The 25,122-nt window shown below is 37.5% G+C and overlaps 2 protein-coding genes across 3 annotated transcripts; one reads left to right on the forward strand and one right to left on the reverse strand.

Moving 5' to 3' along the window:
• Positions 1-829: 829 nt before the first annotated feature.
• Positions 830-15,633, reverse strand: LOC127434294 (zinc finger homeobox protein 4-like). 2 transcript variants are annotated; one of them, XM_051686931.1, is made up of 5 exons: positions 15,502-15,633; positions 11,374-11,532; positions 8,249-8,309; positions 3,567-7,438; positions 830-3,406 (listed from the first exon to the last, which is right to left on the reverse strand). In XM_051686931.1, the coding sequence occupies exons 1-5, from the start codon at positions 15,505-15,507 to the stop codon at positions 3,032-3,034; spliced, it is 4,473 nt and encodes a 1,490-aa protein (XP_051542891.1). In that variant the 5' UTR covers positions 15,508-15,633; the 3' UTR covers positions 830-3,031. The 2 variants fall into 2 exon arrangements, with proteins under 2 accessions (XP_051542891.1, XP_051542892.1); XM_051686932.1 differs by lacking the exons at positions 8,249-8,309; positions 15,502-15,633 and having other exon boundaries at positions 11,374-11,513.
• Positions 15,634-16,449: 816 nt separating this feature from the next.
• On the forward strand, positions 16,450-24,843 carry thtpa (thiamine triphosphatase). The gene is made up of 4 exons (XM_051686987.1): positions 16,450-16,528; positions 16,860-16,935; positions 18,150-18,689; positions 24,523-24,843. Exons 2-4 carry the CDS (start codon positions 16,866-16,868, stop codon positions 24,621-24,623), a joined length of 711 nt encoding a protein of 236 aa, XP_051542947.1. The 5' UTR covers positions 16,450-16,528; positions 16,860-16,865; the 3' UTR covers positions 24,624-24,843.
• Positions 24,844-25,122: the final 279 nt, after the last annotated feature.

The raw sequence follows: 25,122 nt of genomic DNA on the forward strand, positions 1-25,122 counted from the left end.
CGATGTTCTTTTGTGAATTGAACAGTCCAAGAGGTCAATAAAAGTGGTTTGACATGAAGCTTTAGTGTAAAAAATGTTTAGTTTGGATGTCCACCACCACCATTAACCTTCTTTGGTTAGAAGCGCATAGCCAGCGTCATTGGAGAAACTTGAGTAAATCCAAGAATGTGGTGATCAATCAAACGCAAACTGCACCTTTCCATGAACCTTTCACAACATGCCAAGTTCTTCTGCTGGAAAAACAATTAGCAGAGTTGGGGAAAAAATATATACTTAAAAAAAAATTCCAAGCAGAAAAGAAACGATTCTAAATATTTTTTAAAGGTTATTTCACTCATTTAATTGAGTTATTATTTTTTCATTACTTGTTTAATTTCACTTTATCAAAATGTGGTCATGGCAGTTTGTCTGAAAGAACACAACACGTCCGGATGTCTTACGCACGATTTACACAAGGTCGGGAGCAGGTGTAAATTTAGTTGGAACCGAATAACTTTTTGAAAATACGAAAACTTTAATGAATCCGAAAATTTACCTCAGACCGACAACAATTTGTTCTGCTCGTGTTCCATGAATGAGGCTCGTTGTCCCTTAAGAGCATTTCAGTATTTACGAATGCCTACGCAAAACATGAATGAAGCATTTAAGCACTAGCGGTGACACAAGATGCTGGATATGTTGAGCATATTGTGCCCATTTCTCCATAAATTGACATATTCCATTTAGTGCTCTAAATTCACAACTCCAATAACAAATATTAATCCGGATATCTATACATAGTTCACACGATTCAGTCCAAAACATTTGAGCATTGTAAGGAACGGAAACATACATGAACTTCAGTTTATTTGTTTTCTCCATAATAATAATAATAATAATAATAATAATAATAATAATAATAAAAAATAAAAAAAGGAGAACCAACACAAAATGAAGGTACAAGTGAGGGGGGAAACAAGCTTAATCAAGTCTAATTTTAATAAGACTGCCATCATTATCGTCAATATTCATATCAATAACATCTCTAAGTTTGATATGCCTTTAAAAATCGTTATGAATTAATAATAAAACAGTGATGAGTATTGAAACAATTGTAAGTAGTACAGTTATAACAAGCAATAATCAAGTGTCAATGAAAAAAGTGAAAAGATAATATAAAAAGCATTTCTCCATATTCTACCTGTATACTCTGAACAGTGCTACAGCTTGTGATCCCATGTCCTATAGCACTGCACTACAACCCAGTCCATATTCATTCAATATGAGCTACAACCTGACACTAATTTGAACAAAAACAATTGGTATTTAGTGGGATATACTGAAAGAAAAAAATACGTTTATATGAATTTCAAGTGTTCCAAGTCGAGTTGTCTAAAATTCTCTACCTGTAGCTCATGCTTAAACCCTGGACTAGTTCAAAGTGTCAAGATATGGGAGCTCCTTTGTTGTTTGCATTATTCCAATCAAGATTGATTTTTGGTTTCTTTAATGAGACAAAGCAAGAGAAAGAATAACTTTGGAATATCATTTTCTTAATATAGTTCATACATTTTTTTTTTTTTTTTTTAAGTTTTGCATTTTGTTATAAGTATTAATAGTATCAATAATAATATACAAAATAAAATAAAAAAGGAAAATCATCTTTAGTATTTCATGTCCTTCAAATCGCACCTCCTGATGCCCTGATGAATAGCTTCCAGGCCCACTAAATGGCACTCTCTTCTCTCCAGGTGGGTTTTACTTTTATCTACTCAGTATGAGCACTTGGTTTGCAACAACACAAACTGCTTAATGAAGGAACAAGAAAATGACATCTCTCTCCCATATTTCTAAAATGCTTTTGCTTTTACCATAAATAAAGGACTTTTGTGTTTATTTCATATTGACAAGCTGGGGATGTTCCCTACAAATTTAAATGAAACAAAATGGTTTTGCTCAGAGGTTATAAGGTATAGAATTTTCGCTGTTCCACAAATCCATATAAAACTGTGTAAGTACAGATTTGACTTTGGCCTTGTGCACAGCAGCTAGATCTGATTCATTTTTTGCCCTTGTTTAACTATGTGCGATGCAAATTCTTTAAAATAACATTAAAAGCTGATTAATACTTCATTACAGTTTGAAATTACAGTATTTCACCACACAACAAAATTGTTTATTTTGTGGGACACGAAAATCTATAAAACATGTCTGAGATTTTAAAAGGGTCAAAGTGCTAAGTGATGACCATCTGACATCTTTTAACTTTCAACTAGAGCTCTGCTTATGAATATAGGATTGTCATGATGGCTGTTTAAAATAGCTATTATATTGTTCACAACTTTTTTTAATGTGTCAGGATTCAGAACACTCTCCCAAATTCTAGACTACACATATTCTTTGCCTTATTTGTCATCCCTAATAATTAATTACCATCAACTGTTAGTATAGATATTTCTTTCAACTGAACCAGTTGTAAACAAAATCTTTTTACAGAATAAATTTCTGTGAATCAAGTCGATCGAAGATAAATCAGTTTAGAAACAACTTATCTATATAGACTTTAAAATAGGCTAATAAAGACCACCCTGGTTCAAGCAAAAGCAGTACCAAAACATAACTGACAACCCAGAGCACTTTGGTTGAGTTTTTGGGTGCTTCATTACCATAAATTCTCCCAATCAAATAGTGTTTTGGGTGAATGTGAGTAGATTATTACTCAACATAAACCGAGATGAAGTTGTGAAAGATGGACCATAATCACATAAGCATTAGCATGTCCATGATTACTATTTCAGTAGATTATTTATAGTAAATGGTGCTGTGGCAATAGGTCATTAAAAGGAGCCCTGTAAGCAAAGACTCTACTGTATATAATAATGTCTCGCTGATATCCAAGGAGAGCAAGCGAAGATGGCCAGAGTCATCTGGGCCCACTCCGATCTTAGAGCCTCGAAACAAATTTAGCTTAAAATACCAGCACCCATCTTATGTCTATTGAAAGCCAACAAGTCTAGTGGGTCCACAAACTGCACCAGCTTTAATTCTTTCTTTAGCTGGAGCTGCTAGCTGGTGATGGAGAAGAAGACTGGCTAGCAACACCCGAAGATCCAGTACCAGATCCATTGCTCATCACCAATGCAGGCTGACCGAAGTTAGTGGTTCTCAGAGTGGCAAGATGCCGAGATGAGAAGACATGGTCACGTGCTGCAGCCCTGGATTCAAATTCAACCCCACAGGCCTGACACTTGCCTCTTAGAGTCTCACGGACTGTTGACTGACTGATGGTATAAGATGGAGTAGGCTCCACAACTGTCAGTTGTACAGGTTTGGGTAGAATGGGACGGTTGGCTCGGAGGGCATTGTATTGTAGGTAGCTACCCGAGCTGACATCTACCTTCCGAGAGGGGTCTCTGGGATTAGAAGACTGTGTAAAATGTAACCACAAAAAGAATGTATAATTAATTTTCTTTCAAAAAATTTTGTATTAGTAAAACCAGAGGATAGTTTTCTGCAGAGAATATGGACACTAATATAAGTATTGAAAACTTTAGTTACTTTAGGACAAAACTAACTTACTGTCTTACCTTCTCTTGTTGTAGTCTCCAGCGTTTCTCCTTGGCACGTGTATTCTGGAACCAGATTTGTACAACCTTTAGTGGAAGCCCAAGCTGTGTCCCCACCGCATCACACTCTAGTGCATTAGGATGAGCACATGTCTCGTAGCAAGACTGCAGTATAGACAGCTGAAGACCATTCAGGTGAGTTCGAGGTCGCCTTGGAGTGGAGTTCTGCTGCATGTAACTTGTTTCTTTTTGGCTTTGACCACAGGATGCAGTAACCGTCACAGGGGATGGTTTGATGGGGGTAGTGGTAGGTGCAGGTCGCAGGGAGCTTAGGCCTAACTGTTCTCTTGATAGAGTGTTTATCTTAAATTGACCTTTTTGAGACCAGTATTTCAGCCCATTGTGTTTCTGAGATGCCAAGGCAGAAGATTTGTTTATTGGCGTTGTGGAAAATTTTGGCACCATGTGATTGGTAGTCCCAGATTTAACTCCTTTGCAATCAACATCCTCTTCATCTGTATGGTCTGACTCAGCCTTTACCTCCTCTAACTTCCTTTTCTGAGCAGATCGAGATGTAGGAGTCCCACTGACTAAAAGAGGAATGGCAATTGGAGTGGCCACTGCCTTAGGGGCTATTTTAACCATTGTAATGGGACTTGCTTCTGCTTTGGTCTTGGGTGCTAATAATGGACTGGTGGACACAACAGTAAAGGAGGGCTTCTCATTTGGTCTGCTTGGACCTTGAGTGGGAATTTTTAGAGGTTCCTTGACATCCTTAACCATCTTTGGAGGAACATTTCCAGTCTGGGGTTTTGAAGAGGTCCAGCCAGTAGTGGAACTTGGGTTAGATTTAGGTGGTGTTGAGAATATGGGCTTAGACAGTGGCCACGTGAACTTAATGAGAGGTTTCCCAACAGCTGCTAAAGTGCCATCACTGATGAAACGAACCTCTCCCTTCCTCTCCCTAGCCCTCATATTCTGGAACCATATTTGTACCACTTTCTTTGGAAGGTTAACCCACTCAGATATTTGTTCAAATTCATGTTTTCCTGGATTTGGATCTTTGAAATAGCAACCATAGAGAATATCCAGCTGGTCAGCATGAATTATGGTTCTGGAACGTCTCATGTCCCTGAACCGTCGTACTTTTGGCCTCTTATGTTCTTGCTCTTTTTCCCGCTCCTTCACTTTTTCCATGAGTGATGTGTTAACTTTTTCTGCTGCCCTCATGTACACAGTGCTAGTCAAATTATTGCGATTCGTTATAGTACTTTTATTAGAAGATGGAATTGAAATAGCAGAATCTGGCTTGACCTGAACAACAATAAGCCCTCCATCTCCAGGAACACCAACAGTTGCTGGTCTCAGTCCCAGACCATCAAGCAAAGTAGTTTTCTGTATGGAGGGCTTGTTGGCTGAAGAGACAGATGCTGATGATGATGCTATTGTAGAGCTGTGGTTTTTACCTATGCTTAGATCCAAAGCAGACTCACAATCATTACCATTAGATAAGGGGTGTGTAAGAGAAGTGGCAGAAACTGCTTGAGGGTTGGAAAAGGATGTCACTTTACTATGATTTCCTTCAGCAACCCCAACCCCAATGACAGATGAAGGAAGTGAGAGAACATAGGGACTATATAACTGGGTGGAAAGTGGAGCCAATGAGAGGGAGAGGGGCAAGGATTGCAAGATGCCAGTTGGAACACCCTGATCAACTGCAACTGAAAGAGGAGTAGGAGGGTCTGCTTGTGCCTCCAACTGAAGATCGACATCTACATCTTGTTTCTCTCGCTTGATCTCCACCTCTTCCTTGTCAATCACACTCTTTCTCTTTTTCCTCTTTGTGCTCTGTTCATTATCATATTCATCCTCTGCATCCGAGAGGAAGACTGTGGTAGAGCGAAGAACCTTTCCACCACCACTTGACATTTCACCTGTTGTTGTCTCTACCTGTGAAGGCTGTTTGATCGGGCTGCCTGAGTCTTCCCTCACAGAGCTGCTCTGACTCTCTTCATCAGTCACAATAACCGAGGTGTAGAACTCTTCATTTTCAGAATCAGATGTCAAAAGCAGTTCTCGTGGGCTTCCCTTACCAATACTTTCCCTCTGTATTTCTGCAGTACTGGATAAGTCAAGTGCATGACTGCCTGAAGCTGATGGACTGTCTTCATCTTCACCCTCGTCTATCATTAAATCACCTTCTTCATCCTCCAAACTTCTATCTATCTCATCATGGATGCTGTCTAATCGGTCCCTATTTTTGGCATTCTGGGCATCTAAGAACCATTTGCGTACCTCTTCCCCACTTAGCCCCACCTCCCTGCCGAGGGCTTCACAGTCTTCCCGCTGAGGACTAGATCCTTCAGTCTCATCTCGTGACTCTAGAAAGGCCCATAAAACTTGAGTCTGAAACTCAGTGAGCATAGGACATCCCGAAGACAAGAGTGGATGAGTTTTAGCACACTTATGGGCTGAAGATCTTAAGGCAAGATTAGTGTTACGAAAGGTGCAGTTAACAGGACCGTAGCTGTTACCAGTACATGTATGGCTGAGACCAGAGTCTGCTTTGGAGCTTGCATTGCCCTCCTTACCTGTTCTCTCAAATTCCATTTCACTTTCTTCTTGCTTATTTTCATCGCACATTGTGCCATCAACCATTTTCAATTGGCTGAGCTCTAGTTTGTTCTCTCCCTTGTTACACATCTCTTTCTTTACATCAATTTCCCAGTCCTCATCAGATTTCTGTGACGTCTGCCAATCAGAGGGCTCAACATTTATCTCACTTTTTGTCTCTCCACCCTTTTCAACAGTCTTGTTTGTCTCTTCCAAATTAATCTGATTGGTGTTGGGAAGGCCAAATGCAGACCAATGACTTTGTAAGCCACTAAGTCTTTGGGCCAAGACAGCCTGTTGTGCAGCACTGAGACCAAGGACTGGCACTGCTTGTTGCAAAAGCTGGTTTGGAGACTCTGAATTTTGGCCCTGAATTTGAGTTTGGAGCCCATTCAACACCAGAGGCATGAGCATCTGAGGCTGGGGTATAAGCTGCGGGGTAGCTGCCCCTGGTGTTGCGGATGCCCCAGTTGTAAAGAGAGAAGGATGGATGGAGTGTGGGAGAGAATTTGGGCTGGAAGTCAGGAGAGTAAGAATAGCAGACATTGCTTGTGCAGAGGCCACTGGAGAAGAAAGTAATGAGGGAGCTAGCTGAGGCTGCATCTGCTCTCCATCTTTGGTCATTACTGCTGTTGTTGTCAGGTTTGCTTGGGTGACACAATTGCCGGTGGAGGCGTTAACTAACTGCGTAGTGTTTCCAACAGTGGTTGCAGCCAAATTCTGAAGCATGGTTCCAGTTCCTGTATTTGCAGCGGAACTAGTAGTAGCATTTCCAGCACTCCTGCTGCGACTCTGGTGCAACACAGATTTTAAGTGACTTTCCAGGGTTATGGCATGATTGTACGAGACACGGCAGACAGCACACTGGTATGGTTTGTTGGAGATATAAGGTCGAGAGAGGAAGGGTGTCGAATCATTTTCTTTCCCTGTCCCTGTTCTCATCCTCTGAATATGGGTGGTTGAATTATAATGAACGCTCAGAGCCGTTCTGGTGAGGAAAGACTCCAAACATGCATTACACTTGAATGGACGATTATCACCTTCAGAGGTGTTTTTATCGGTGGACCTGCCATTGCTTACAGAAGCCTCTGATGTTTTTACAGATTGCTCAACATTGTCCTGATCATCACTATCCTCATTTCTCACTACCATCTCTTCATCCAAATCTTTTTCCTGAGAAGGACCATCTTTGTCACCTGCATCTGTAGATTCACTCTCATTTTTGGAGACCATTAAGGGGGATTGTGTGTTTTCTAAATGTTTCCGCTGAGCTGTGTCATCTGATAAATATACAAATAAAAATCAATATTAGTAAACATTTTTATAAACAAAAAATTCTGATATTTGTTAAAGGAACAGTTCACCCAAAAATTAAAATTTCTGTAATCTTTAACTCACCTTCATGTTTTTTACAAAGCCATATGACTATTTCTTCCATGGAACACAAAAGAGATGTTAGGCAGAACGACAGCTTCAGTCATGTTTAATTTTCATTGTATGGAAAAAGATGCATTAAAAGTGAAAAGTGACTGAGGCGGTTAAGGGGGTAAAGAGTCCCTAAAATTTTGCCTAAAATCTCCCTTTGTGTTCCACAGAAGAAAGTCATGAGAACTATTATAATACTGATTATAAATTTAAAAACACTTTGTCCTGTTTTAAAAGAAATCAGTGTATTTACATTTATGCATTTGGCAGACACTTTTATCTAAAGGGACTTACAGTGTATTCAAGGTATACATTAACAGTTTGTGTGTTCCCTGGGAAGGGAATCAGTAGAATGTAATAAAACAGTTCAGGAGCGTCTTTTTAACCATCACTTCCATGAGTCACTAATAAAATGTAATACTTGTGTGGGCCCACAGTACTTCCCTCAGAAGGCTACAAAACACAGGTGTTTCATTGCAATGGAAACTACTGAAGCGAGGTGGTCACCAATACAGCCAATTGTGTGTCCAGTGGTGCATAACCTAAGCCTGGTTTCAATAACACTGGAACCCAGGATCTCAGTGCTTGGTTATAGTGTTGGACCAATGTGGCACTAATACAAACACTTCTGAGAATAATAGTCATCATGAATGATTTAAACTCACCTGCATCATTTTGGACTTTGGATGCTTCATCTTCAGCAATTGAAGGGTGCTTGGGAGCAGCCTTATGAAAACAAGCAACCAATTATTTTGTTTACAAACAAAAAGAAACTTGTGTAAAAACAAACTTTTTTTCCTATGTTTTTATTTTTATTATTTTTGTATTTGTAACATTTTCTTGTCACTTTTCTGTATATTGATGCTTTGGCAAAATAGCATGCAAAACTATCATGCTTATAAAGTGCTTAGAAATTTAAATTCTGTAGGCTCTTGCTTTCACAGACAACTCTCCAATCAACAAAGTTCTCCACTTTCTAAATATCTATAGAGACTGTGCCATCAAAACTTGCATAAAATGACTATTTCTTGGGGTGGGAGAAAAACAATCGATTCGCAGATGCATCCCGACTCATTCTCCAAAGATTCTATATTGATTCTCAAAAATTCAGAATTGATTCTGAGTTCAGTTTAAACCCCAACAGCGCAGTGGCGCATATGTGCATGCCAGAGACAAAGTGAGATGGTAGAAACATGTGCATATACTAAAGCCAAGTGCACACTACAGAACTGATCAGAGACTGTGGGTGCTTCACATTTTTGAAATTGTGCATCCTCATTTCCTTTCCTTGCTTCCTTTCCTCATTTCCTTGCTCCACCATCTTAGGAAATGAGGAAAGGATGGAAGGAAAGAAAACGAGGAAGGAGGAATCAAAGCAAGATGTATTTGTAAAATGTAAAATGCTTCGACCAAAAAGTCTTCCACATCAGATCCTCCTATGTTTCCTCGCTCAAGCGTCCTCGGTCCTTGATCCTCACCTCCTCAAGGTGCATTTAGCGAATTGATACATCCTTCATGATGGCAAACTTTGATCAGTTTCTGGGTCACGGGCTTGAGGACGGAGAAGCAAGGAAACGAGGAAGCACAATTTAGGAAAAGAGAAGCAACCTTAGTGTATCAACCACATGACCATTCGTCCCCAACATGTCAACAAAACCCATGAAAGATGAGCTCATGGTTGTAATTGCACTCGTATGCACAGAACGGGAAAAAACAGCTGAAAATAAAGATAGGACTGCGGCTCGAGAGATGTGGGTGATGTTTTCATTTTCTAATTATTTTTTTTCTCCTTTCCAATTACTTTGCTCTTGCTCTATATTTAATTTGATATTGCTCATTGCTGGTCTCACATCAGAACAGTGCACATACAAGATGCTTAATAGTTTTCTTAAGCAGCAACCCCGGTATTTGTTTTACTTCACTATGTGGTGAGGAAAGGAGAAGCTGACATCTGCACTCTTACAGAAGCAGACATCTTATGGAGCCATCATGGATGGGCAATCTCTAGTTGTGGATATAGTTAAAATAAAAATGAATAGGCTTTGGATGGATTAATTCTAACTAATAATTTAATACTACTAAATATAAAATGATGAACAATGCTTTAAATACACAAATTATTTTAACATAATCAGTTGAAGTATTTGTTTTTACAGTACTAAGAATTTTTAGTATTGAGTGTGGATTTTGTAGTTACTGCTATTTTGTCAAATTCTATTTGATAAAATTCCACTTATTACAACAAAACGTATGCATCTATAATTATATATTATCATATGAACAACCAGTCAGTAACTGCACTGCTTGATTTAATAGAGACACAGCAGGTCATCATTAAATAAACAGTAACAGTTCCAGAGACAGTTTAGACTGTGTTTTGTAGCCTATGTGCTTCAGGCTTGTGAGACTATACCAGTTCTTATTTAATTTCGAGTTGGACATTCATAACTTGCACATCAGTATAAGATAACTTGTGTACTGGAAGCGCTGCATGTTTCGTGTTGTAGATTTTAAAGAACCGGCTCATTAGAATGGTTCTTTCGGGATAGGACTATACCGGAAGCGTGTATGTTTCGCGCTGTAGAAAAAGCCGGCTCGAGACTTGTTCGATTGGGAATTAAATATAATGGTAGAACTGTGTGTTTTTACGCTGTAGAGTCAGTACAGAGTATTTGAGGACGGTGTTCCAGCCACATCGGCGGAAATTTGCACACTGGAGAACCGTTAACGGAACCAAAAGTCACGATGATCGTACGATTCTGGTATTTTTTAAAGAATGGAATCGGTTCCCAAACCTATGTATTTGTGGTAGTAAATATTATTTTTGCACACGTCTGAATCCCAGCGTGTTAATTTGGCGGTCATGTCTCCTAATTAATAATATGGATTTAAGTAAAACTTCGGAGAGTGAGAAGCTTTTTACACAACACAATTCACATAGCGAAATTTATAATTATTTTGGGTTTTGGCTGATGAGACCGGGAAAACCACTCTGCTGTGAATGCCTACAGAGATTTCAAGCCAAAAGGGGAAACACCAGCAACCTTATTAAACACCTTCGGACACATCCCACTGCCTCTGCAGAATACACATGCGTTAGTGCCACTTCATTTAACCTAAATGCTTTATCTTAACATTTACAGATTTACTGTTTCACTGAAAAATCAAACATTGCACTTGTTTAATTTTTTTCCAATTACAAATGCATGGTGGATTTAACTTTGCTAAGTTCGCACCTACAATTAGAGCGTCCCTGAGCTGTGCGATCAAACCGTTGTGTGTGTAATCTGCATTCGCGCTGCTGTTTACCAGGAGACCGGGGCTGTTATAATAATGAAACAGCTGCTCAAAATAGTCCTTTTAACATTACAATATCTTTATGTTACCAACATTCAAATAATCACAGAAATAATGGAATAAAAGTTTAAAGACGTTGCCGTTTGAACTGAACAATTTGGTTTTTTTTTTTTTTTACATCAAACTAAATGTATTAGGTAACAAGTTAGTCCATTTGAGCCTTCTCCCTGTTCCTCCATCAGTTATTTTCACCACTTCCGGAGCAACAAGTGGAATTTCTAAGAACCACCTTTGCAATGACAAACTGTGTTAAGAATTAACATTATCGTGTGGTATCATGACACTACTTGGTATCGTGATACTTTAGCTGGTATAGTATCGTAAGATATGATTATGGTATTGTGACAACCCTAGTGCCTAAAGATTCCCACCCCTAAATATTACTATACATATTTTTTCAAATCATGCAATCTATCTTTGTAAATATACTCACAATATCCAGTAATTTATCAAGGCAAGCAGGGAGGACACTGTGTTTCTCTGACAGGTGAAGAGAGAGCTTCACACGGTCTGGTTGACTTTCTTGACATAGAGGACACAGCCACATCAACCCCCTGTTGCTGCCACCTCCCAGCGCTTCTCCTGGCTCCTCCTGAAAACAAATAGGCACTACTAAATGGAGTAACATTGTGTCCGATCTACATAAAACAAATATTTTTACTACTGTATATTACTCTTTCAGTTTCAAAATTTACAAAAGGCTTCGACATATAGTTTTAGATTATATTATGTAGTATACATTCTTACTTCAAGTAGCCTCATGCTACATGTTGTGTATTCTAATTAGGGCTGAAATGATTAGTCGATGTTATAGACAATGTCGACAATAAAAAATTGTCGACAAAAATGTTCGTTGTCGAATAGTCGTTTGGTCTCATTTATTGTAACATGAGATCACATTAAACTCTAATGTTGATGCGCGAAAGCAGCACTGCAGTTCTCGCCTGACTGAGGAGAAAAAGAATTACACAGCTCACAGATGCACTCTAAACTTTCCAAACAGAGGGAATTATAATGCAAAAATACAAAATAAGCAAACACAGAAGCATTGTCGTTGTGGAATATGTGGAGCTGGAGCAAAACTTGCGTGTCGAGCATCTTTAAAGGAAACACCCCGGCGTTACAGCTTTAATGCAGTTATATTTAATGCGTTATAGCTTTAATAAAGTTCAAATAATGCGGAAACAGATCATGTAAATAACTACAAACTCAGAAACTGCCATTTCTCTGTGCGGTTAGCGCCTCTTTTATGAGTTGCGCGATGTGTCCTGATATAAGGGGGAGAGATTGAAACTGCACCCGACTGATGCACACTTTGGTGTGGGAATGCCCATCCCTCAAGCGTGAGCACTTAATGCAGCTAGATTATAACGTGATGGCTCGTGACTTATTGAATCATAATGTATGTGTCACTGTGTGTTTCTTATCATAAAGAAAATTGGCAATACACAGCTTTATTAATAAGAGAGAGTTTGTTATTTGTGAGTTAAATATGGATTGAAGTGAACAAAAAGATGAGAGAGGGTAGTCTTCGCCCATTATACACTGCAACAAAATAAGTTTCGATTTGATTGATTTTTGTTTTGACTTGTTTTCCAATATAAATATCTAAAACTCCTTTAAAAACAATGTACATTTTCTTAAGTAGCTATACTGCAGAAGGAAAAATTGTTATGAGAATGTTAGATAAAAAAAAAATGTACTTTTTTTTTTTTTTAAATATCTAAAAATCCTTTAAAAAAAGTTGCATTCACCTGAGAAGCAGCATATAAGATGTTTAGACTTGCTTTTAACGAACAGATCTTGAATACAAGTATATTTTGTCTTTACTGCACTCACAGAAGTATAACCAATAGAAAAAATACACTTATATACAAAATACACTTAGATTTATTATATATTATCTTAAAGCAAGCCTAAATATCTTATATGTTGCTTATATAAGTAAATGTATCTTGTTTTAAGGATTTTTAGACAATTTTAAATGGAAAACAAGACAAAAATACTTCATAACAATTGGATTTTTGCAGTGAATTTCTTTACTGAATTCAACTAAATCGTTTTTTCCCCCCTTTAATTCAGTGAATGTCATTTAGAGGTATTTTTAAAAGATGATTTTGTCCTCTTTATTGTTAGTAAGCATGTTTAATACAGTCTTTTAAGTAGGGGCACAAGCTGAATAATTGGTTAAGAGCTAATGATTAATCGTTGCAATAATCGCCGAATAGTCAAATAATCGTTAGATTAATCGATTGCCAAAATAATGGTTAGTTGCAGCCCTAATTCTAATCAGTGATTAATTCTGGTGAATTGGTGATCTGAAGGAAATGTTGAAAGGTATATGAAACCAGTGCATCACTTAAGTTAACAAAACTGTAAAAAATAAAATAAAAATTATATAATATATATATATATATATATATATATTAAACTGAGGTTGCATATCAAATATAAATGACAGACTTTGTAGACAGTATCTATTTTCAATAACATTCTAACATTCCACATAACATAATAATATAATCTTATCAGCTTAATCACCCAATAAATATTCAAAATAACAAAAAATAAACATGCATTATAAGTAACGCAAGACCCTATTCATTTATTTGAGTATGTCCTCAATAAGGTCTATCTGCCATTGTGGTGCTTGTAGTTATTTATATAGGCCACACAATCTGTGCTACCACCATAATATAATATAACCATATTACTGCAAGACTCAGACCAAATCTGATTCACTGATGCAGCTCTGTTCTTTCAGCCACACCACAACAAATCTGGACTACTGCTACCTTGTGGCCTGTTTACAATTTATTACCTTGAATGGACCTCATATTACTTGAGGTATCCTATGTTAATCAAATCTGATTACACCCAGAAGAACACAACAGAACATTTTGGCAGGGGGAATTAAGCATTCTCCACTTATCAACTGAGCAAAAACTAGGCAATTTAATGTCAAAGGAGACTTAAATATTGACCTTGACTGGCCTCAAATATGCTGATGATTGTGCAATATTGGTGTGCTTTTTGTCAACATGTTGTTGCCCCTTGTGAATAGGTGACATAGGCTGTAAATAACAGATAATGGGCGCAAATCCCCAGAGGATGCTCATGGCAGTGATGTCTCTTTAAAACAATAACCCAAATAAATATCAGATTCGTCGACGGCAGCTAATTAACATTTTAATTCCAACCACGCGACTGCATAATGCTTATGCATGCATAGTAGTCGAAATGATGTCGTTTTTAGTATGCCACTGTCAAATAATTCACACACATCAAATGCCAACAGTGCTACAATGCCACGCCAATTAGCTTCCCTGCTAGACTGCAAACATGCACTGAATCCCCAACACAAGCGCTATTAACTTCTGAAAGTCAAAGACAGACGAACCCACGCGCCGCAAGACACTGCTGTTCGACTGCGAGCGAATGCAAGCTCATATGACCGTCATAACTCTTGATTATTTCGTTAATTAACAACAGCCTAATAAGAACCGTGTGATGTTAAATCAATTGGAAACTGGGAGAGCTTTAGCCTGCCTCGCTAACACACATACACACTCACTCTAGTATAATCATGACAAACACCCCATTAAAGTGCATCGCGCCGCAGTCTGGTGCCCTAATTACCCCCGTTTCCCTACTTTGATCGCTGCTAAGAGAGTTATTTTAGTGACCTCTTCCTTGAACGCTGACGTTAAAACAAAATAACAATTTTTCCCCCTGATAAACATTCGCGGCAGTTCACATGGCTAGCCCAGCTAACAGCACTCAGCAAATTGGTCAACTAATTACATATCGCGTATCAAGCCGCAAATCGACCACAAACTTATCAAATACACAAAATGACAGCTGCGACGGCTGTATTGTAGGTTAAAACGGTCGCACCGTTCTAGATGCTGCAGTTAAGTCCGTTTTAACGCACTAATTGAATTGTGTAAATAGGCTTTTAGCTCTCCGATGCAGAACCTCGAGCTTGATTAGTTTCTCGCCCCCCTGATTGTGGCCTGTTGGTCGGCCATTGAGAGATTCTCCGCCCGCCGTCCGCTCTACAGCGGAAATTGAGGCCTTCTTCTACTAAGCTATTTAATTAATGAATTTCGATTGCTTCAACATAGATGTGTTAAAAAAACAAACAAACAAACAAGCCATCCACGGTCGGTACTCATCTGACCAGATACCTTGCATTTCTTGGTCTAAGTTCGTGATTCAGTATAAAATGTAGTTATTGAGCATCACAAGTGTGTTTTAACAAGTATGCAGGGCAGTAATTAACGACAGAAGAAACGCGTAGCTGCTTCAAAAGAGCGACATGCATCACAACGAGCTGTGAAAGGGGGTGGTGGGGCCAAAGCGAGAGACCGAGGCAGAAAAGTTTGGAATTTAACATTCGAAATGCAACTAAATATTCACATTAAAATGCTATGCATCAAATGATCTATCGTGCTCGGGACGCGATGAGGTCCGCATCGCCCCCTCGATCGCAACTTCGTGGTTAATTCGGCGTCAACATCGTTTTAATTAACACTAAAGCAATTAGCTAATGCTTTACCTGCATGGTTGGAACTCCGGCGCACACTTCCTCTCGCTCTTTAAAACTGAAAAGTTTTCTCACTCACCCTCCCTCTCTCTCTCTCTCTCTCTCTCTCTCTCACCCACCCACTCTCGTCCTCTCTCTCTCCTGTTCACTCTGGCATTGCTCTCCTGTAGTAAACACACGACAGCTCCCCCAAAAGTTAACTGCTCACTCTCTCCAAAAATGCCCTTCCTCGTGGTAAAGGTACATTAAATGATCAAACGCAACTGAAAGCATGCTGGAACAATGTTACAGTGTTTGCCATCATTTAAATATTTGCAACTTTGTTTATACTATTTGCATGTACGAGGCCAAATATTAAACACAAACCAAATGAGAGAACATAAGTGAAATCTTAAAAATAGATACTTCACATGTAAGTAATATGTTATAAATATTATATTATCATATAAGAATAATGTGTTAATATTAACGACAAATTGAATATAAATATAAATCAAAATATAAATCACAAATTGTAAAAACTATTTAATAATATATGAAGGTATTTTTTTTATATTGATATATTTTATAATGGCTTTGATATGTTATTGTTAGTATTTTGCTAGTTATAGTACATAAACTTGCATTTTAAAAGCCTATTAGTAAAAAAATATATATATATATATATATATATATATTTTTTAAATAAATACAAAATACGCCAATGGTCATAATGCAATATCTGCTCTTATGTAACAATGTAATAAAACGTTCTTACAGCGGCACTAATGTCCACGTGTGCTACTCGAATTAATTGCTCACAAATGTAGAAAAAGTCGTACGTTTACTGAAACAATATACTAGAAACGCTAGAATCGTTACGTGACCTATATATTTAACCACTTAAATATATAAACAAATACATACTTATATTGACTTTGTTGCGTATGCAAGGCGCTTAATGACGCGCAGAATTCAGGGTGCCCGTTTATATGCCTGAGCGGAAACAGCCACGCAGGACCCCGTGAGTAGCGTCTGTCCTGATTACACTGATTGATAGGTAAGTTTACCTTGCTGCTGATTTATTATTATTTTGCTTGTTTGGTATTGTATATTACTGCCCGACCGATTTAACCGCATTAGTAGTTACAATATAATTACAATTGAACGATCACATTAGTAATATTTTATGAGGTTCAGTGCACTATTTAATTTTGGCTGTCTCGAAACTTTGTGAGCTCCCTGTCTAGATAGCATTTAGTTAATCTAATGATTTGGCACTTTGAAATAGGCTATTTGAGGACTGTTTATTCAGAGCAGTTTGTCGTTGGTTATGAATAAGGATTTTAAACGGTCTCTAATGTTATTGTTTTTATCATTACGTCTTGTAGGACAAAATGACTGTAGAGGTGGAGAGAAAATTCGTATGCGATGCAGAAATTATGGGGAAACTAAAGGATATTGGAGGTGTGATCTAACTTTAATTTTTTTAACTTTAATTTGTACATGTATGTATAATGAATGACCTAATTTCAACGTAAAATCGTTAAAGCAATTTTGCTTTTATTGTTTCTTAATTTTGCATCAGGCAGTTTCTCTGATTATTTAATAAAACATTTAACGCATCTTGAATATATTTAATTCATTGTTATTAGTTCATGCTTTCTGTGAAATATTACTAAATTTAAAAACTATAAATATAGTTTCACAAATTCAGTTAAAGTATTTGCAAAATATATAAACGTTTAAATAAAATTTGATATAATAAATTAAATATTATTTAGTATATTAATACTTATTTCAATAGATTACTGATCTAAAGAAATGTTAAATAGGATTAGAAAATCTATAAAAAAACTTACATATAAATGTGAAAATTGTCTTGGAATATAATTAGTGAATAATATATTAATAATAAACTATTTTATAAATCACAAATTGCATAATATACAAGGTATTAATTTTTGATATTTGTATGTTATTGTTAGTATTTTGCTAGTTATTGTAAATGACAAGCAGAATAAAATTGCACATGTAAAATTGCATTAAAGCCTATCAGTAAAAAATACACCAATGTTTATAATGCAATATCTGCTCTTATGTAAGAATGTAATACGTTCTTACAGCGGCACTAATGTCCACGTGTGCTACTCAAATTAATTGCACAGAAATGTAGAAAAAGTCATATGTTTACTGAAACACTACATAGTTCATCAACCAGTTTGTCTGATTATTTCATACAACATTTAACGCATATTGAAATGTATTTAAATAATTGTTCCTAGGACCCCTCAAATTAACAGTGATGTATATTACAAAATTTAAATACCATAAATATTGTAACATTCAGTTGAAGTATTTGCAAAATATATCAACATTAAAATAAATGAATGTATATATAATAAATTCTATATTATTTACTACATTAATATACTGTATATTATATAATTTGAATAGATTAGTGATTAAAGAAATGTTGAACAGTATGAGAAAATCAATTTACAAACTTACATTTAAGCTTGAAAATTATCTTTAAATATACTTTACTAATTATTCCTTGGATCCCTGAAACTGCAGGCAACAGTATTAACTGCCTTTGTTTATTTTATTTTACTTACATTTATTTTATGTGTACATGTTTTAATATTTTATATTTCTTGAATTTTCTTATATCTACCCAGCTAAATGCATTGGTCAGCACCAGTTCCAAGACCAATACTTTGACTCTCCAGATTTTATCCTCACTCTAAAAGATTTCTGGCTGCGGTGCCGAGAGGGATTGTGGGAGTTGAAATGCCCTGCAGTTATAGGGGCTAAACCGGAGGATGAAACTGACACCTTGTGCACACGATACAGAGAGATAACCAGTTTTCCTCTGATTCAGTCAGAAGTCAGGAGACTTATCAGGGAACACACTGCTGAAGGGAGTGAATCAAATTCCTCACAAAGGGAACAAATCGACAAGGTCACAGAAAATGAAGACACTGAGAGCTGTTCAGCAGATGATACAAAGTGGCTTACTGACCTGAATTTAGTCTGTTTTGCAGCATACAAGACAGACCGCTGTTCTTACATACTAGAGAGAGAGGAGGGTGCAGTGCGGGTGGATCTGGACCAGGCCGATTTCGGATATTGTGTGGGAGAAATTGAGGTTCTGGTGCCTGAAGGTGATGACATGAATGCAGCTTTGCAGAGAATTACAAGAATCACTGCAGAATTGGGTGAGCTGATGTGTGTGGTCATATGCACATATAAGGATTGATTAATGTCTTAAATCGAAGCTTTTTTGTTTTTTTTGTTTTTTAAAAAGTCTTAATTTGTATGTATGATTACTCTCCATCCTGTCCCTGACCCTCTGTCTGAAATGCTCGGTGTTAGGTTCTGTTCTCCTTTAATACTTCAGTGTATTTTATGTCCACTGTTAGGATTGGCTAACATCATGCAACCACTCAAATAGAGCACAACAGTCTGGTTCTTGAAGTAAAAATCCCATTAAAGAGGTAGTTCACCCAAAAATGAAAATTCTCTCATGATTTACTCACCCTCCACGCATCCCAGATGTGTATGACTTTCTTTCTTCTGCAAAACACAAATTAAGATTTTTAAAATAATATTTCTGCTCTGTAGGTCCTAACAATGCAAGTGAATGGGTGCCAAAATTTTGAAGCTTCAAAATCCACATAAAGGGAGCATTTTTGTTTCCCAAAAGCTGCCTTCAGCCTCCTCTGTCTATCTCTCAAGTTTGAATGAGATCTCTGTTTCAAACAAATTAGGCTGGGCATTGAATTGCATCTGTTCTCCGACTACAAACTTGTTCTCTGGTTTGTGTGCAGCTGTGTTGTGTTCTGTTGTTTCTATCGCTGTGCTGGACCTGTCTTTAGATAAACAAAATTAGTTTTCGCTTGAACGCCCCATGTCGCGAGTGGGGGGCTGTGTGAACTGCAGCTCTCGTGCAGTCTCATGAATGTGCAGAGGAGAATAACGGTCGGTCAACAGTTTCACTAAATAATACATTAGATTTCTGTTTGTTTCTCACCAAATCTTATCATATGTTTTCATACCAATCATGAGTCTCATGGAATAATTTATTAGACATCTGAAATATACTTTTGCATTCCTTGAAGCTTGAAGAAGGGGTCAACATAAACTGCCATTGTATGACATCACTGAGCACAACATTTTTTCACAATTTCTCCCTTTGTGTTAAGAAAAAGAAAGAAAGACATATGGGGTTATAACAACACAGGGGTGAGTAAACAATGACTGAATTTTTTGGGGGTTGAACTAACCCTTTAATGAACGCCCGATTCACACACTTCTACACATTTATTTTAGTGTGAGTAGTGCAAGTAGGATGGTCACACTGAAAATGCAACAAAAAGAAGTGTACTACATGTAAAACTAATGTAATTAATGGTGAATGTGGCAACTAGCAAAACTTTTGTGGAGATACTGTAGTACCATACAGATATGATTTGAATGTATTGCCATCACCCCACACTATGTGAATATGTACATTATTTGAGATAAGTGCTGAACCGAGTTTGGCTAACATGTTAAAGTTAGTGGCAACAAATTATGTGCGTTTGAAACGTCAATTCCATCAGCTGAAAAACAGTGAATGCTTTTGTTCAGTAAAAAACTGTTAGTGTTCCATTTGGGAAAATGCTACACTTTGGAAATTCATACACTAGATGGTCGAGTGCATAGTGTGTAGTATAAGTGCACACAGTGTTTAGGCTTCATTTGGGACACAGATCTAGACTTCAGTCTCTTTACACTCCAGTACAGCAGGTAGCAGCTATTCAGTTGGTTCGCAACCCACCGGTAAACGCTGAAGAGAAGTTGATTTTTTACTTACTAGAGCCCTACTACCAAGGGGAGCCTACAAGGTTAGCAAAGCATTACATAATACATAGATAATCTATGAGCAGTACACTGGCAAGTTGACCAGAGGCCTTTTTTTGTTTTGTTTTGAGTGGGTATCTATTGAGGAGATCCTTCAGTGTGCTGAATAAACTGCTTTTGTCAGGAAACAGCTAATCATTTAATGAATTGAGCACCTGTCTGCTAATCTTCACTATGTTTTACATTAAACAATCCTTTTGGAGTGAACTGTGTGTGGAGTTTACAGTGATAAAATTGCTGTTCATAAGAGAAGACACTGACAATTTTGCTACAGGTAGGTGTCAGTTTCAGAGGTGGCCGTTAACCTCTCTTTTATGGTAAAAACATGGAGGTTGTTTAAAATACATAGAAGATCTCTGGCTCTACATACTCACAGCCATGTTTGAAATTCATGAACATGAACCAGCTCCAAAACAAAAGCTATATTTCAGGGTTTACACACAGGGCTGTAACCACCATAGACACTGAGGGGGACATGTCCCCCCAATATTCATAATAGTGGTCTACTGATATGGGGTTTTTCCATGGTTGATTACATTTTTACCTTTGGTACCCCCCAATCCTGAATATGTGGTTACATCCTTGCTTACACAATGCATATGCAACGCAAAGTCAGCAAGACACATTGGATTCAAGTGTTTTACTCAAGCACGGCAATCTACACTAAAATGAGCCAGGCTAATCCATGCAAAAAATGAGCCGAACACACACGCAGAAATTAACAAAACACCTGTAATCCAGCAGTGGAAAGGAGCAACGACACACATTATTTTTTAAACTTGTTATTTTAAAGTTAAAACGTGAAGAGTTTATACTGTAGCTCCATTTCGCTTTCTTTGCAAATAATTTCACATCCGTTCATGTATATATTTGTTAAGCAGGAGTGGATTTCACATGATACACTTTGCGATAGAGTCCTAAAGAAACATTTGAAGTTACTTGTTTAATTACTGGCTGTACTGTCGGGTCCAGTATAGTTGGAACTGCTCCTTTCAAATAAATTTTTTTTTGCAAAGCCTGCAGCGTGATGTGAGTGATTCACAAATGCATTAATGGTAAAATGCCTTGAACAAACAAGCATTCCCACTTTGAGGCGATAAGGCACATAGTTAAAAGTGAAGTTCAGCCACTCCTTCCTAACATTAGGATCCTTTGGAAGGCGATGAAGAGATGCAGTTCTTCTACAACCAGGAACACTACAATGTCTGGAGACTTTACTTGACATCTTATCGCGTTATCAAACTACAGTAACAATAATACCACTCAGTGTTGTAGTACCTCAGCTGTGCGTTCTCTCTTTATCCATTCATCGTGACGATTAGTGTGTTGTGGAGGTGGAGACAATCCAGTGAACGTCACTATGTGGCCGATTTCAAAACGATTTTCAGAGTGGCAACAAAAAATTCACTTTTTGGACTGGAGAGGGAGTTTTGAGCTCTGATACTTATAGTACAATGACCTCTTATATGTCAAAGGATCAAGGAAAATTTTATTCATTGTGACCACCGCTATAATACAGGTGCATCTCAATAAATTAGAATGTCGTGGAAAAGTTCATTTATTTCAGTAATTCAACTCAAATTGTGAAACTTGTGTATTAAATAAATTCAATGCACACAGACTGAAGTAGTTTAAGTCTTTGGTTCTTTTAATTGTGATGATTTTGGCTCACATTTAACAAAAACCCACCAATTCACTATCTCAAAAAATTAGAATACATCATAAGACCAATAAAAAAAACATTTTTAGTGAATTGTTGGCCTTCTGGAAAGTATGTTCATTTACTGTATATGTACTCAATACTTGGTAGGGGCTCCTTTTGCTTTAATTACTGCCTCAATTTGGCGTGGCATGGAGGTGATCAGTTTGTGGCACTGCTGAGGTGGTATGGAAGCCCAGGTTTCTTTGACAGTGGCCTTCAGCTCATCTGCATTTTTTGGTCTCTTGATTCTCATTTTCCTCTTGACAATACCCCATAGATTCTCTATGGGGTTCAGGTCTGGTGAGTTTGCTGGCCAGTCAAGCACACCAACACCATGGTCATTTAACCAACTTTTGGTGCTTTTGGCAGTGTGGGCAGGTGCCAAATCCTGCTGGAAAATGAAATCAGCATCTTTAAAAAGCTGGTCAGCAGAAGGAAGCATGAAGTGCTCCAAAATTTCTTGGTAAATGGGTGCAGTGACTTTGGTTTTCAAAAACCACAATGGACCAACACCAGCAGATGACATTGCACCCCAAATCATCACAGACTGTGGAAACTTAACACTGAACTTCAAGCAACTTGGGCTATGAGTTTCTCTACCCTTCCTCCAGACTCTAGGACCTTGGTTTCCAAATGAAATACAAAACTTGCTCTCATCTGAAAAGAGGACTTTGGACCACTGGGCAACAGTCCAGTTCTTCTTCTCCTTAGCCCAGGTAAGATGCCTCTGACGTTGTCTGTGGTTCAGGAGTGGCTTAACAAGAGGAATACGACAACTGTAGTCAAATTCCTTGACACTTCTGTGTGTGGTGGCTCTTAATGCCTTGACCCCAGCCTCAGTCCATTCCTTGTGAAGTTCACCCAAATTCTTGAATCGATTTTGCTTGACAATCCTCATAAGGCTGCGGTTCTCTCGGTTGGTTGTGCATCTTTTTCTTCCACACTTTTTCCTTCCACTCAACTTTCTGTTAACATGCTTGGATACAGCACTCTGTGAACAGCCAGCTTCTTTGGCAATGAATGTTTGTGGCTTACCCTCCTTGTGAAGGGTGTCAATGATTGTCTTCTGGACATCTGTCAGATCAGTAGTCTTCCCCATGATTGTGTAGCCTAGTGAACCAAACTGAGAGACCATTTTGAAGGCTCAGAAAAACTTTGCAGGTGTTTTGAGTTGATTAGCTGATTGGCATGTCACCATATTCTAATTATTTGAGATAGTGAATTGGTGGGTTTTTGTTAAATGTGAGCCAAAATCATCACAATTAAAAGAACCAAAGACTTAAACTACTTCAGTCTGTGTGCATTTAATTTATTTAATACACGAGTTTCACAATTTGAGTTGAATTACTGAAATAAATGAACTTTTCCACGACATTCTAATTTATTGAGATGCACCTGTACAGCTCTGGAAAAAATAAGAGACCACTGCAAAATTATCAGTTTCTCTGTATTTACTATTTATAGGTATGTGTTTGAGTAAAATGACAATTTTTGTTTTATTCTACACAGTACTGACAACATTCCTCCCAAATTCCAAATAAAAATATTGTCATTTAGAGCATTTATTTGCAGAAAATGACAACTGGTCAAATATAAAAAAAGATGCAGTGTTTTCAGACCAGAATAATGCAAAGAAAACAAGCTCATGTTCATTTTTAAACAACACAATACTAATGTTTAACTTAGGAAGAGTTCAGAAATCAGTATTTGGTGGAATAGCCCTGATTTTTAATCACAGCTTTCATGCGTCTTGGCATGCTCTCTACCAGTCTTTCACATTGCTGTTGGGTGACTTTATGCCACTTCTGGTGCAAAAATTCAAGCATCTCTTCTTTGTTTGATAACTTGTGGCCATCCATCTTCCTCTTGATCACATTCCAGAGGTTTTAAATGGGGTTCAGGTCTGGAGATTGGGCTGGCCATGACAGAGTCTTGATCTGGTGGTCCTCCATCCACACCTTGACTGACATGGCTGTGTGGATAGAGAATTGTGCTGCTGGAAAAAAACAATCCTCAGAGTTGGGGAACATTGTCAGAGCAGAAGGAAGCAAGTTTTCTTCCAGGATGACCTTGTACATGGCTTGATTCATGCGTCCTTCACAAAGAAGAATCTGCCCGATTCCAGCCGTGCTGAAGCACCCCCAGATCATCACCGATCCTCACCAAATTTCACAGTGGGTGCAAGACACTGTGGCTTGAAGGCCTCTCCAGGTCTCTGTCTAACCATTAGACAACCAGGTGGAGGACCAGTGATGATCTGGGGGTGCTTCAGCGTATATATATAATGCATATTTAGAATGAATGTTAAACTTGTAAGTTCTCCACTCCTTGTGAAACAATTTGACATTTTATACAGTATGTTGTATAACCTATTAGAAGTAAATATATAAAATTGTTGCATTAACCTTTTATTTATAATGAATTTCCACTTTCTTTCTCCTCAGGTCTGAATAGTGAGAAGAGTGTTGAAGGGAAAATGCATGTCTACCTTCAAAGATATCAACCAGACCACTACGTAAAACTCCTTAGTGCACATATTTTATGAGAAATAATCTCTTGCATAATTGGTAGTCAATGATTGTGATTAACTTATTACAAATAATGAGTGCATATTTTGTAAAGAAATAACATCCTGCTTGAATGTCATTTGTATTTAGGAAAAGACTATAGCATGTTTGGGCCACACAAATTCAGCTCAATTGGACAGAAAAACTTCATCATAGATGTACATTAAATGTAAATATCCAAATAAAACTGTAAACATCTGTGATGTGTTATTTTTTATTTATTTATTTGAGAAAATATGTTTTAATAATTTATAATCTGTATTGGTACTTTAGAATATGGCACTTTAGTGGTCTATCTGCTGGATCCAGAGTCAAGCAAAAGTGAATGCACAGATTGAAAATGTTTGTTTCATGAACAAAACCCTGCATTCTTTTTAAGTACTAAATATTGCAGATATCTGATCATAATTAAAAAATAATAATAATAATTTAAACTATTTTCTGTTGTAACCAAAATGTTTTGGGTTTGTCTGTCCT

This window comes from Myxocyprinus asiaticus, chromosome 44 (assembly GCF_019703515.2).
Source record: "Myxocyprinus asiaticus isolate MX2 ecotype Aquarium Trade chromosome 44, UBuf_Myxa_2, whole genome shotgun sequence".
In the NCBI taxonomy this organism is placed as follows: domain Eukaryota; kingdom Metazoa; phylum Chordata; class Actinopteri; order Cypriniformes; family Catostomidae; genus Myxocyprinus; species Myxocyprinus asiaticus.

What these genes read in the sequence shown, in the direction of transcription:
- thtpa (XM_051686987.1), top strand. Translation starts at nt 16,866, where the DNA reads ATGACTGTAGAGGTGGAGAGAAAATTCGTATGCGATGCAGAAATTATG. An exon ending in GAAACTAAAGGATATTGGAG is followed by an intron (nt 16,936 to 18,149) that starts GTGTGATCTAAC and finishes ATATCTACCCAG; the next exon opens with CTAAATGCATTGGTCAGCAC. An exon ending in AAGAATCACTGCAGAATTGG is followed by an intron (nt 18,690 to 24,522) that starts GTGAGCTGATGT and finishes CTTTCTCCTCAG; the next exon opens with GTCTGAATAGTGAGAAGAGT.
- LOC127434294 (XM_051686931.1), bottom strand. An exon ending in CAAAGTCCAAAATGATGCAG is followed by an intron (nt 7,439 to 8,248) that starts GTGAGTTTAAAT and finishes TATATTTATCAG; the next exon opens with ATGACACAGCTCAGCGGAAA. An exon ending in GGAGACTACAACAAGAGAAG is followed by an intron (nt 3,407 to 3,566) that starts GTAAGACAGTAA and finishes CATTTTACACAG; the next exon opens with TCTTCTAATCCCAGAGACCC.